The 14,201-nt window shown below is 36.5% G+C and overlaps 1 protein-coding gene across 2 annotated transcripts; it reads left to right on the top strand.

Moving 5' to 3' along the window:
* The first annotated feature begins 943 nt into the window (after nucleotides 1-943).
* si:ch211-214p13.7 lies at nucleotides 944-13,299 on the top strand. 2 transcript variants are annotated; one of them, XM_036574194.1, is made up of 4 exons: nucleotides 944-1,096; nucleotides 1,346-1,368; nucleotides 2,592-2,605; nucleotides 12,600-13,299. In XM_036574194.1, the coding sequence occupies exons 1-4, from the start codon at nucleotides 1,068-1,070 to the stop codon at nucleotides 12,777-12,779; spliced, it is 246 nt and encodes an 81-aa protein (XP_036430087.1). In that variant the 5' UTR covers nucleotides 944-1,067; the 3' UTR covers nucleotides 12,780-13,299. The 2 variants fall into 2 exon arrangements, with proteins under 2 accessions (XP_036430087.1, XP_036430095.1); XM_036574202.1 differs by having other exon boundaries at nucleotides 947-1,096; nucleotides 2,595-2,605; nucleotides 12,600-13,263.
* The last annotated feature ends 902 nt before the right edge of the window (nucleotides 13,300-14,201 follow it).

Below are 14,201 nucleotides of genomic sequence, written 5' to 3'. Positions count from 1 at the left end.
AAACCCAGACTCGTCCATCAAACTGCCAGACAGAGAAACGTGATTCATCACTCCATGGAATACATTTCCACTTCTCCAGAGTCCAGTGACAGCATGCTTTACACCACTCCATCCAACGCTTGGCGCTGTGCAATTTGATCTTAGGCTTGTGTGTAGCTGCTCGGCCTTGGAAACCCATCTGTGAAGTTCCTAACACGCAGTTCTTTTGCTGATGTTTTTTCCAGAGGCCATTTGGAACTCTTTAGTGAGTGATTCAACAGAGGATAGGCACTGTGTGCTTCAGCACTCAGCGGCCCCGCTCTGTGAGTTTGTGTGGTCTACAACTTCGTGTCTAAGCTGCTTTTGTGTTACTAGGTGCTTCCATTTCCCAATAATAGCACTTTAAGTTGACAGGGGCAGATCTAGCAGGACAGAAATTTCACTTGTCCGGACAGAAACTGACTTGTGGCAGAGGTGGCATCCTATGACAGTGCAATGCCAGTGTTTTTCTATCAAGACTACAAGGCTGTGTGCTTTATTTTATCCACCTGTTAGCAATGGGTGTGGCTGAAACACCTGAACTCAATAATTAGAAAGGGTATGTATTTATATGTACACACTTATTGAAAAAAATGTCCTTTCTTCAAACATTACACAAAAAAAACCTTTTCTACCTTGAAGACCGCAACCTGTCAAAATGATAAAAAAAAAACTAGAACAATAAACTGAGAATAGTTCGTTGTCAAGCCAACTTATTAATTCATATTCCTGTTAAATGCAGTTGTAACTATTTATAATATACGTTTCTCAGTAAAACAGTCATTGCATGCTTTTTGAGTGACATGCGTTTAAGAACGCATGCAAACCACAGAGCACAGGAAACAGAATGAAACACTGTTGATTGCCCTCTCTCTCTCTCTATCTCTCTCTCTCTCTCTCTCTCTCTCTCTCTCTCTCTCTCTCTCTCTTAGATATCTGGTTGTGAAAGGAGGTGAGCTGACTGTTCCGCTGGCTCGTCTTCCACCGCAGCCTGGCTCTGTACTTCTCCCTCATCAGACCTCAAATTCACACTCAAAAGGACTCGGATTATGGGAAATCTTAGTTGCTACAGAGGAAGGTAGGTGACTGCTTAACTTAGTCACTTAAAAAAAGCGTAAAAAATTGAGGCCAGCTCTTTATTAATATTGTCAAACAGTTAGTAGGCCAGTCAGTAGTATGAGTGACTGTGAGTTATTTGTTGAAATTAGCGTGTTATAGAGTCTCTATTGTGACATTTCTGAACACTTGTCACTTCTGTCTTTTTGAATACTGAAGCTGTGTTGCATTGCAGTAACCCTGCCTTTCTAAATATATCTCATTTCTTCAGAAAAGAACAATCTAAAGAAGGCGGTAAGACTCTTTCTATTTCTTTATTTCCTTCATTTTACTTCTTTATAGTGTAGAAAGTGGAAGTCTATGTTGTTTTTTTTTTTTGGTGTCCCCTGAGAGGGCTAAGGCCTCCATCCAACTCATGCAGGGGCAGCCTTTTCAGACATGTGAATGACCTCAGCTTTAACTATGGCCTGAATTTAAGTGAAACTCTATGCGGTTTCTCTGTACACCATCTTAAGCAAACTGGATATAGATTCACTCTGTACTTCCTGACTCTGCATTAAATTTTTAGGTTTCCCTGCAGCAGATTATCTCTTACCAAAACATCTGTAGTCACTGAGTTGTGCAAGTTCCAGCCCTTAGTGGTGCATGAAGCAGTGTAATATTTTGAGCATCTCACAGCACATCACACCAAACAAAAGTGAAGAACACAGATGAAATGAGAGATTGTATGCTGGCTGTACGGAAATCGCTGCTGTCAAAACAAATCCGTCATTTTTTAACTTTTTATATAATTTGAAAACATCGGCTCTTCTGCACACTGTGCGAAAATGTCATGATTAATGGCCTGACAGAAATGGTACAAACTTACTTGGAAAACAAATACATTAACTTCCATTATAAGTTACTAACATTTTTAATTCTCCTGAAAAGTTACCATTTTGGAGATATGAGGTTTTGTTCAGTCAGTGACGAAACACAAAGACATGTAGACTCAAAGTCACTGGCACTAGTTCATTGTTTTGAATGTATGATTTTATTTTTGCTTCTAAAATACAAACATACACTCTCAGAAAAAAGGTATGAAACTGTCACTGGGGTGGTACACTCCAGGGTACATCTCAGTACCTTTAGTCAGGGAACATAATTGTACCATAATTATATTTTCTAAGTTGTATTGACTCCACACACCCCATCTCGTCTCCAGGCTTTTTATTTTATTGTTCTGTTTTAAAACATTCGGTTATGAAAAGGTACAAATACATACTTCTCCCCCAGGAAAAACATATTTGAGGTACACAATTGGACCTTAAAACCACTGCTGTACCTTTGAATGTACATTTACATTGATTGTACCTTAATATTAAAAACGTACCTGCACAGAACCTTTATTTCTAACTGTGTACATGAATGTTACTGTAACAATAACTACCGCACTGATAGAAGATCAGCCGTAAGTAATGTTCTCTCTCCTTTTCTCTCTCTCTTTCTCTCTCTCTGTATGCTGTGGATCCTGCTAGCAGAAACAGAACAGGTGAGTCCAGTCAGAACATTACATTATACATACAGAACAAAAAGAGTGGCTCTGAAAGGTTCATTCAGGAGTTATGATCATTCTTATGAGTGTGTAAATGTACAGGACAGCAAACGACAAAACAAAAAGAGGATAAATCTCCCTTTGCGTTCAAATACATGAATTCTGTGAATTCTATGACTGTGAATTCAAGTCTATTATATTGAACAGCATCAGTGCAGCTGTAACACAACTGAAATTACAGAAATCTTTCTAACATACAGTCCACTGCCGCTGTAGTTTTGAGGTCACGCTGTATGTAGAAAATTACAAATATTGCATTCATATTGTTCTATTTCAGTTTTTTAAATCACGTAATGCTTCATGAGTAACAGCACTGCCACGATCTTTTTTGCGACACAGGAAGAAGGCAAATTTATCAGAATATAAAAAAATTTACCAGTTAGTCTCTCATCCTTTGTGTTATTGATGCAAGAAGAAGTTCAAAAAGAGCGTCCTGTTTTTTTTTATTATTTCTGTAACACCACTGACAAAAATTTATTTATGTTTGTTTGTTTGTTTGTTTGTTTATTTTATTTACTTCTACTTTGACAAAATGACAATTTTTTAAACAGCTATATCAGTAAGCCATTTTTTTGGCAATGCACATATTTCTAATGCCCTTCAATTTGGTCCTAAAAATCTATTTCATTTTCATATAAACATGTAACATTTGGTAGAGCAGTTGAAAACATGAGTATTTCTTAATTCAGGCTTATTTCTTTACTTGTGGCTGCATCTTAAATATTAATGCGTCAGTATTATACGTAACTGAAATGAAACAGTCACGTGATGGAAATGTATTGACGTATTTCATGGAGCGCAGTAAAATAACAGTGTTTAATTAACACCTACAGAACATGCTGCCTGATAATATAAAGTGTGTAGGAGGTTATTAAATTGAGCTCATTTGACTCGGGTGGGTTTAGAGAGAAGTATAACTGGGGAAAAGTGTGAGTGGAGAACGGAAAGACCCCCATAAATTAGGTTGCGTGTGGAGTGCTGAGCTGGCTGTGCTGAACTGCTCTGCTGTTAGCAGCTGCTTTGCATCTCTGGACAGCACTGGGGCTGTCTGTTGCCTCAGTTATATTGGTTACTATGGGACATCTAGAGAGCTGGAGTCCATTCAAATAAGCTCCACACGCCACACAATCTCACCACTGTTTCTGCTATTTCAGTAGCAACGACCTTTGTTGCCTTATTTAGATTCCATAACAGTCATCAAAAGTGAGGGGGAAGTTTTGGGTATCATAAAGTATCTGAATATTTTTGTAATTCAGATTCAGATCCAGATTCCATTAAATGATATGATGGTAACTTCCTCAACCTTAACGTATCCCAAACTAAGGAACTGATCATTGATTTCAGGCAGAAAAGTAATAAACCAAAAGCTAATATTATACAAGATGAGGATGTTCAAACTGTAGATACACAACATAAGTATTTAGGAACAGTGTCCACCTCTTAACTCAGGTTTGATGTAAACACAGAGTTGGTTGTCAAAAGGGGACAGCAAAGAATCAATTAAGTGAAGCTTAATTCTTTTTGTGCTTGTGATACTTTTTATGTAAATGGTATCAATTCATTGAAAGTCTTCTGTCTTTCTCATTCATTTGCTGGTTTAATAGGTTCTCTGAGCCTGAATGTCAGTGTGAAAGTTTGCTCGAAGATAATTAGAGTCCAGCAGAAAGACTCGTGCTCCCTTTGGGAGAAACAGGTGGCTCAGATAGCAAAAGGAATTATCAGACAATCTGACCAGGGAATTCACTGTAATGCCTTCAGGCTGGCATTATAATGTGGCCCTTAGGAGAACGAACTGCTACTCCAAGTCCTTAATTTCTTTTGCTATCACTTTACTAAGCAGCAGCAATGGGTTACTTTAAAAGTGTATTTCACCACAGATTACGGATTACCTGTTAAAAATAGTAACTGTAACCTAATCCAAAGGATTACTATATTAAAGTAATCTGATTACTTTCTGTTAGTTTTTGATCACTTGTCTTTAATTAAAGATATTATTAAATACACATGCCAAAAACAAAAACTGCACTGCATTATGAAGCAGAATGATAGATTATAGATGGCTTCACAGAAACAGACACTGATCCCACATTTAACTAAACAGCCAAATGTAAGTGGAGCATCAAATGAAAATATTTAAGACGTAAAGATGACAGATTTATATAACAATATAATATGTTTGAGTTTAGACATGCACTCAAACCTTGACATTCAGAAATCAAGATATTAAAAAATTAAGTGATTTTAACAGGAAAATAAAATCAGTACACTAAAACTAAAAGACAAGAGGACAAGCAATGGACATAGAATGATCCAGGTTCAAATGCAATGAAGTTAAAAACTATACTGGGACTTTTCCTTATTTGCCTTGTTTGTTAAAAATCTGCTCTTTATCATTTCAAAGTCAAAAGATCAATCTGGAAGAAATCTTATATAGAGACCCCTCATCAACAATAATCACAAGCAGAGGTCAATCTAAAAACTCTGACTGTGTTCTATCTGCTCAAAGGCTGTACTGGCTCATAAGGTTTCCTGTTGGTGCGTCACGCTTGGACTTTGATGATGGTAATTTGTAGACGCTCCCTAATCTCAGCACTTTCAGCAGCCAACAGAAATCAAAGTGATCTACGAGTTTATAAAATTAAAATTAATGCTAATTTCACATTCAACTAAGAGGGAGCTGATCATCTCAGTTACGAATAATAATCGTCCACACAGATTAATATTTTAACAATTAATCTAAAACTATTGAAAAAAGAATTTACTTGTATGAAAATGAAATTACTTGCTCATGAGACTTTGCACTCTGTGCACATTTCAGGCTGCTAGTTGAAACCTGTCAGGTTAAGGTTATCAAAAGTTTGATTTATATCCGGTCAAACTTTTTACAGAACAACAAACGAGAATATAGAGTTTACTGCCAGATCAGTTTACTGCAGTAGAATCTGGTGATGTGGAAATCCAGAGTAAATGCCTGATTCAGATATCTTCAGGAAAATGCTGCAGATCTCAGTTTTACTGCCAATAAAAGTAAAATACTTAATAAAAATTCTATAGATTGGCTGAAGTGCTGCTTGTTGAGGGGGATTCTTTAGAAAACTCTCCTGGCAGTAGCACCACCCCCTTCCCCCGAATTGAAAACTCTTTTAATCTATACGTCTCATGCGACATATTTATCACAGCGAACATATTTACAATCTGCGAATTTCGGCGAAAGATGACGATTTTGCACTTTGAATTTAATCTTCTTTTTCATGTAACTGCAATAGATTACAGTAACTTTTTTGTATCCTGTTTATTTAATGCCATTCCATATATTCCGTTATTACCCAACCCTGCATATAGCTACCTTGTCTGTGAGTTTTAAAGTTGTGTGTTATTGGCTGTGTAAACTGCAAATGAATCACCCGTCTTGGGATCAATAAAGAATCTGAATTGTCCATCGCAGCTCTGTTAAAAACAGTAGAATAACTGTTTTACTGTCATCATTCTACCATTGACATGTGAACGTAGCATTAGAAACTGGGGTCTCATTTGTCAACAATGTATACATCCATGTATACATTAATGCATTTGGCAGATGCTCTTACCCAGAGCAACTCAGAATTTAATCACATCACAGAGGCAGGCAAATGAAGCTAGGAGTTAGGAGTCTTGCCCGAGGATTCTTATTGGTATAGCATGGTGTGTTGCCCAGGCAGGGGATCAAACTACAGACTTCCTTGAGGTGACTGGGGGTATAACATCCACTAAACACACATTCCTATGGATGGAATGTGATTTATCCAACTTTTCTTATGCATGAGAATGTGCCTATATTTGAAGAATGCACTAACCCTTAGCGATAAAAAATCTGTCTGTGGTAAGCTGATTGTGTGATGCACCAACTCCCAGTTACTGTCAGCCGTTTCAACATAACTGACAAAACGATTGGCGACCGCGGTGTTTAAAACACAGCTGTATGCAAAAGTTGATTTTTATATGTTGTTGATTTTTGAAGTGAAATGAAGTGAACACAACCTCACTTGTTTTCACTTCACCAAAAGTCTTTTGACCAGGTGTGTTCAAACCTTTGCATACATCTATAGAGAAGATGTGTTTTATTTCAAATTATTTTTGAATAGGTCAAGTATTCAGTGCCTTTTTTATTTATTTATTTTTTTTTTGCTGTTGCAGTTTCGGCATATTTTGAATAAACAATGGCCAGTTCAGATCAAGAAATAAAAACACAGCTGGCCCACGGATTTGTGAAGATTTTTAAATATGGGCCTTTTAGTGGTTGAGTTTAACACCCCTGATGTAGACAGCAGCGGACCTTGCTCTGGCACATATGAACTACCGTGGGGAGCATGCTTTAGGTCATTTAGCCTTAATGCACACTTCATTCATCTCAGAAATTCAATGTAAATGAGTAAAATGTTATTACACTTAAGAGAAATGAGATGTGAAATATAAGAAATTACATTCTAACATGTCAACATTCAAATTTTATAGTAGTTGTGCTCTAGCATGTACAAATTCAGTAAGCACATAGCTTTTCATTATTCATTTTAATGGGAGAATTCTTACAAGAAATTTAGTTGGTGAAAGTAAAAATTATACACTGACATGTTGAAATCATTGAATAGGTATTATTAAATAATTATTGCATGTTCCAGTTGTTTTTGAACAAGTTACTTCATTACATGTTAAAATGTAATTCTTGTTATATGTTGTGATGAAAATTTGTACTTTGAAGTAAATTTTTATACCTAACACTTCAATGCAGTATACATAGCTACTAAGGACATTTAAAGGCAAGTTGTTAATCATATGTAATAATTTGGGGGCCAATTTGTGCCTGGCCATGCATGAACAGAGCCGTACAAAATGTGTAGGATTTATCATTGTTCACTGAGTACAGCTTAGTGTACACACATTTGTAAATTGCTGATTTTCTACTGTGTACTGGCAGTTCTTACACAAAAGTTAGGTTAGGTTAGCAGTTCATGCAGAAGTTGACGTTCATGCAGCTCATTACAAGTCATGATAGAAATTGAAGAGGGATATGATTGCTTTGGTTTGTTCATGTGGACCTGCTCAAAATGCTTGAATTGTGATTTTTCTTTGTGTCCTATTTCTAGTTTCATTCTGTAGTCAGTGTAAGCTGCTTAAAAGAAAGCCATACCTTTTCCGTTGCGCTGTGGTATTCAGGGTTGAGTCTGAGAGCAGTGAGCCTCCCACCACAGGCAGTTAGCGTGAGGTTTCTTCAGGGAGGCTTTTGGTTTGGCACATTCTCCCTGGTATTAATGATCTTTATTTTACAGCAAAGCAAGTTTTCTTACTCACCTCCTAATCCTTTGTCAGAGTTTTGAATCATGTACAGCATCTGTTTAATGAAATTAAATTTTATTATTATTATTATTAGTAGTAGTAGTAGTAGTAGTGTTGTTAATGTTAATATTAATTAAAATAGTAATCATCATCATCATCATCATAATAATAATAGCCTTTTTAGATTCTGTAACAGTCAGCAAACGAGGGGAACCTTTGGGACTATAAAGTATAACAGACATTATTATATTAGGAAGCAGTTATGCTGAGCATCTCTTAGGCTTGTTACCAAAGACTAGAAAATGAGTAACATCGAAAAATATCTGTGTGACATCCTCTGGCAAGATCTGTGATGATAAGAATCATCAGAAACCTGCAGGAAATGTTGTAACATTACTGTCAGCTTTGAAGCTGAATGAATCTAAAGATTTAGAATAGCGACCCACCATATGGCGTAAACTTCCAGGGGAATTTCACCGATTGTTAAAACTTTTCTGCTTAATTCAGTCATTGAGATATAACCAACGTCATTCACAGTGGTTTGATGTGAAATGGTTCACTGTAGATTCATCTTACTGACTCCTCTTTCCTTACAGTGGTGGTGACTGGAACCAGGGGTCATAATGTCTATATCTATATATAATTTAATATCTATATGTAAAGAAAAGTGTTTTTTTTACTTTCCTAAACATCCAGTGAATCTATACCTGTCTCCTGAGTTTTAGTATGTAATGTTGACAAAGGTAAAATCTAAAAATATGTTTTCTTTGGTGACTTTTCTGCCTTACATCCCCTTGCATGTACTTTCACCATGAAAATTAAATTAAATTTAAAAATAAATGTTTTAGGTCCAAATTTAATCTAAAAACAATGGTATAACAATGCTTCAGGCATCAGGCAGTGTATCCATAATCATTTCATGCACTAACCTCCTGTGATGTCATTAAAGGGCATTGAACACTTCAGATATCTGGTTTGTAGACAACTCTGGTACACATTTCTGACTTGACAAGTTTCTGTAGAATAAAGCAAACCACTTTTCACTGCAAACCACTCTGAATGACCTTGTTTACACTTTAATGACTCAAAAAGGGAGAGTGATGTCATTGAAGAACCACCTTTGGTTCCCTTTTATATCCCTTTATAAATGAGATGTTTGTGAGTGTGAGAAGCCTATTTAAATGTTAAAGAACCCTCACATATAACGCCAATACTAGAATAGCAGATGCAAGCCAAGAACCATTTTACAATACACAGTGGGCCTCATTTGTCAAAATGTATGGTCAAAACTACTGGTAAAATGAGCACACGCAAATTTCACCGACAGTTTGTTTATTTATCAGTTTCATTTTTGGCATATCTGTATGATCATACTTGTGTCTGGTAAGAGTGTGTGTAAATCTGAGCATAATAATTTAATGACCATCACTAGCGCAGAAGCATCTTAAACACTGCAATGATGCACTATTTTCTGGCTTCCTACATCTGAATTATGGTTTGCTTCATGTAAATGATATGTAAACGAGGTGCTGGTAGGCTGGTGCTTGATTTCACGCACTGAAGCTGATTTCTCACTTGCGCTCGAATCTCTGGGGTCCACAAACTCATCTACGCATCAAGCTCGATGTTTCTACATATGTTTCTTTATCTTTTCTATAATACGGCACAGAAAATATGGAACATTACCTGAATCTGGAGAGTCACCTTTCCCATTCCATCTTATCACAAGATTGTATGTAGCTCACTTCCAGAGTTATGAGGCTGCCTCTCAATGTGTGCAATTGCTGGATTCATGTGTCCATCCACTTTTTGTGTGAAACTGACCTATGGACACAAGAAACCACTAAAGACTTACGCATCATGTCAGAAACCGTCATTCTTCATTCAGTGGACATTGGAGACATGTGTGACATGGAGTGGAAAAAGTTTACACGTGCTAAAGTTGCTGTAGGAGTTTTGCAAAGTAGCAAAGAAGATAACAGAGCATTTTGATATGAAAACTATTATGACTATCATGTTACATGCAAGTGCCTTTAAAGGCAAATTTCAGACCCAGAGGGTTAAACCTGGTCAAGTCTGCACTCTTTTTGATGCGACTTTGATAAATAAAAGCCATTAACATTCAGTAGCTTCCAAAACTACTGAAATAGAGAAGTCAGAATTGTTATCTTGGGTCTGTGCTGAAGCAGTTTGGTTTTAAGGTGAAATGAGGCATATGAAATATGTTTTTAGAACAAAAGAACTTCTTCGTCCGTCCCAGGCTGTTTACGCATGAATGCCAGAACAAATAAGCCTGATGTAAATTATGACTATCTAAAAGGTAGCACTGATCTCATGCTCCTTGCGTGCAGAAGCCACCACGCACAACCTGCTGCTAAATACAGATAAGATCAAGTGTGAGATGTTGCTTTTCTATTTTTGAAAACATGAAATGAAGATAAAAACCTGTGACCGAAAGAAAAGCAAGCCTTTTGGGTGCAATGACCTCAAATCAGAGGCGCGGCAAAGAAACTGACATACAGCAGTATTTTATGTAAAGGTAAAGGAGATCGATATTTGATGCATATCAGCCTATCAGCATTCATTGGTTTAGCTAAAGGAAACTGACCAACAGGAAGGGTAAAGCAGGTGACAAGAAAACATTAGTCAGTCTTCCAGTTTATGTGTAATCTACCAAGGAAGTGTCTGCGTAAAATCAACTTTACTCAAATTTCCACTTCATTTATAGTAGATCAGCCAAGACAAGTCAGAATTTTACTTTATTAGTTAGCCCAAATTGTGTCTAAAAACACATTACCAAAACTTCTCTCTGCCCACTCAAACCACACACAGGTCTTTATTAAGAACACGCAGACTTGTCGATATGGTTTAGAGCACAATATGACTGTGAAATACACAAATGAACAACACCATTTCAGACAGCACCAGGGCTGGTATTCACAAAATAGGACTGATCTTGGATCAAATTCCTCCATATTTATGATGGCCAATGACAGAGCACTCATACTCCCTGAGGTGGTTTTTGAACACAGACCATGATGTCTAAAGTAACCACATTGACATGTCTGTGCCCAATTATTGTAGACCTGGATGTGGTTCAAGTGTGTCGAGAGAAGTTTTAGTGATATATTTTTATAGAAATGATTTGGGCTATCTGGGTGATTGTTGACCTCTAGTGTTTGTTAGCATTGTTAGCCTCACTGCTGCAGTTCTAAACTAAAGAAGCAAAATTTGGACTCCAAACATGCCTTGGCTGACCTACTACATTTGATTTTTGGATGGTATTTTATGTCATTTTTTTTTTTTTTTAAAGCAGTATGATGGACTTTTATCAAGCTAAAAAAAACTTTAGAAATGAGCTCTGCACTGATCGTTAGCACTGACTTACTAAATGATTTCATTTTTTAATCCAATTTTGAGTCTGGGTTCCTCTCAGTTCTTCTTCCTCATGTTCATAGGTAGTTTTTTCCCTTTGAGCCTTGGTTCCTCTCAGTGTTTCTTTCTTGTGGTCTTTGAGATTTTGTCCTTTTCAGTCTTGGTTCCTCTTACTGGTTCTTCCTCATGCTCTTGGGGAGTTTTTCCTTTTCAGTGCCAGTTGCTCTTAATGACTCTTCCTGTTGCTCTTAGTGGTTTTTCCTTTCTGTTCCCAGTTCCTCTTAGTGGTTCTTCCTCATGCTCTTCAGGACTTTTTCCTTTTTATTCCCAGTTCCTCTCAGTGGTTCTTCCTCATGCTCTCAGGGAGTTTTTCCTTTTTATTCCCAGTTGCTCTAAATGGCTCTTCCTGTTGCTCTTAGGGAGTTTTTCCTTTCTGTTCCCAGTTCCTCTTAGTGGTTCTTCCTCATGCTCTTAGGAAGTTTTTCCTTTCTGTTCCCAGTTCCTCTTAGTGGTTCTTCCTCATGCTCTTAGGAAGTTTTTCCTTTCTGTTCCCAGTTCCTCTTAGTGGTTCTTCCTCATGCTCTTAGGAAGTTTTTCCTTTCTGTTCCCAGTTCCTCTTAGTGGTTCTTCCTCTTGCTCTTTGGGAGTTTTCCTTTTTATTCCCAGTTCCTCTTAGTGGTTCTTCCTCATACTCTTTAGGAGTTTTTCCTTTTTATTCCCAGTTCCTCTTAGTGGTTCTTCCTCATGCTCTTAGGGAGTTTTTCCTTTTTCTTCCCAGTTGCTCTAAATGGCTCCAGTTGCTCTTAAGGAACAAATTGGATGAACTTGAGTGGAAGATGACTTTAAGTGAGTCCACAAGAATGCAAGAAAATACCCATGTAGTTCTCTGGTCAACAACCGTTTTCCTGGAGACTTAACTTTCCATACACATTTTAACAAACCTGATCTCATTAGCAAAGACCTGTTAAAATATAAAAACACAGATGTACATGAGACTACATTTTAAAGGAAAAAACATGACAAAATTGTGAAATCAGTGAAAAAAGTGAAATTAGAAAAGTAAAAATAGACTCTTTTATGTAGAGATCAGAAGTTGTAACTTGGGGTTATCATTAAACTTTAGAGGCAGGCAGATCTCTAGGATTCTTGGCAGTGTAACACAAGCCTACAAATCTGCTGGCTGTGGTCACATCATTGTCCAGTAAAGTCCCTTATTTTCTTACATGGTTTCATTTCTTTTGTGCAGGAGTCACCTAAGGAGGACGTTCTCTATGCCACCATTGACCATGGGGAAAAGCAGGCACCAGTGCCATTAAGAGATTCTGGCAGTGACTGTGATTACGCCGTAGTACGAGTCCCCAGTGATGTGCCAAACAAATCAGAGAACAACGATGACGGGACTGATGACTATGTGCTCATGAGCTGAGCTTAAAGACTCTGAAACTTTAACTTGTGTAAATATTAGGTTTTTTTAAGGACTGCTACTTACATGTAAACATGTACAAAAACACAAGTTTTTGTTTCATGTTTTTATACATTGTCATGATGTGGGGTCATGCATATGTCCACTATGTATTATATACTGTATATTTAAGTACCTATATATAATAAGAATGTTCTAATCCTAAATTTAACCTCAGTAAAAGAAAAAAGATTGTAAAGAAATTGGTTAATAATAAATAAAGCATGTAACTGTACAGAAACTAATTACACAAACAAGTACACCTGCCATTGACTCTATTGTGGATCTAATGTACCTTCAGATCAGGTGAACTTAATATCACCACTTCACATTGCTGACAGAGAGGTAATTCAATGAATGTTTGTAATTTTTTTTTATTTAATATGTCATCTTAACCCCTTAATGAATATGTTAATTTCATTTTTTGTGTCCAAAATTAATTAATTAAATTAATTAATAATTAATTAATAATTGGGATGCTTTCATTTATCAAATGCAAATAATAGTAAAAATAATCAACATGCTTGAAACTCACTGAATGTAACTAAGAGTATCTTATTCACACACACACACGCTCACACACATATTTTCTAAACCGCTTATCCTTCAGGGTCAAGGGGGGGATGCTGGAGCCTATCCCAGCGGTCACTGAGCAGAAGGCAGGATACATCCTGGTTGCCAGTCCATGTATTTCATCCAAGTCCTAGTAAATAAAACATGTTTTGGGAGTAGAAAACAATGCAATTAAGGAAAGGTACATACTTGTAATTGTAAATTGCTTTACTAGTCTAAGCAAAGAAAAAAATCGCAGACCAAACAATGGGCATTAAATACATTTAAGTTATTTTTCAGTGTCAGGAACATATACTTCACAGAAAATTACTCAGAAGCCTCACTAAATATCACATTAAATTTGTTAGTATTTATTGTTTCACTTTTTACCTTTATTGCAGTTTCCATTATTTTTGGTAGACTTGCTTTCAGTTTCTCAAAGAAATCTGCAGGGATATTTTTCTACACCTCCAAAGTTTAGTCTAAGAAGTTGGTTGCATTTAGACTTATCCATTCATAAATGCTTACTCAGTGGATTAGGATTTGAAGTAAGAGTGGAGCATGATTTGTTTATTTATTTATTTATTTATTTTCTTATTGTAAATCTTTTTTTTCATTATTTAATCTATTTAACCATTCAAAAATGGGTAACACTTTATTTGGAGTGATCCTTTGTAGATGCTTAATAAATTCTTAACAGATTATCAGTAACACATCAACAACATAACAGTGAAGTAGCAGTAGTGAAGCATCTGAATACACTGAAGTAAATATCTTGTAGATGTTCTGTTGATACATTACTTACATTAAGAAGATGTTTGTTAATATGTTGCT

This window comes from Colossoma macropomum, unplaced genomic scaffold, assembly GCF_904425465.1.
Source record: "Colossoma macropomum unplaced genomic scaffold, Colossoma_macropomum, whole genome shotgun sequence".
NCBI classification, from domain to species: Eukaryota; Metazoa; Chordata; class Actinopteri; order Characiformes; family Serrasalmidae; genus Colossoma; species Colossoma macropomum.
The sequence above is the reverse complement of the archived record's forward strand: the minus strand, read 5'-3'. Positions and strand labels throughout refer to the sequence as shown.

Coding starts and splice junctions, on each gene's coding strand:
- si:ch211-214p13.7 (XM_036574194.1), top strand. CDS start 1,068: ATGGGAAATCTTAGTTGCTACAGAGGAAG. Junction 1,097..1,345: donor CTTAGTTGCTACAGAGGAAG/GTAGGTGACTGC, acceptor TCATTTCTTCAG/AAAAGAACAATCTAAAGAAG.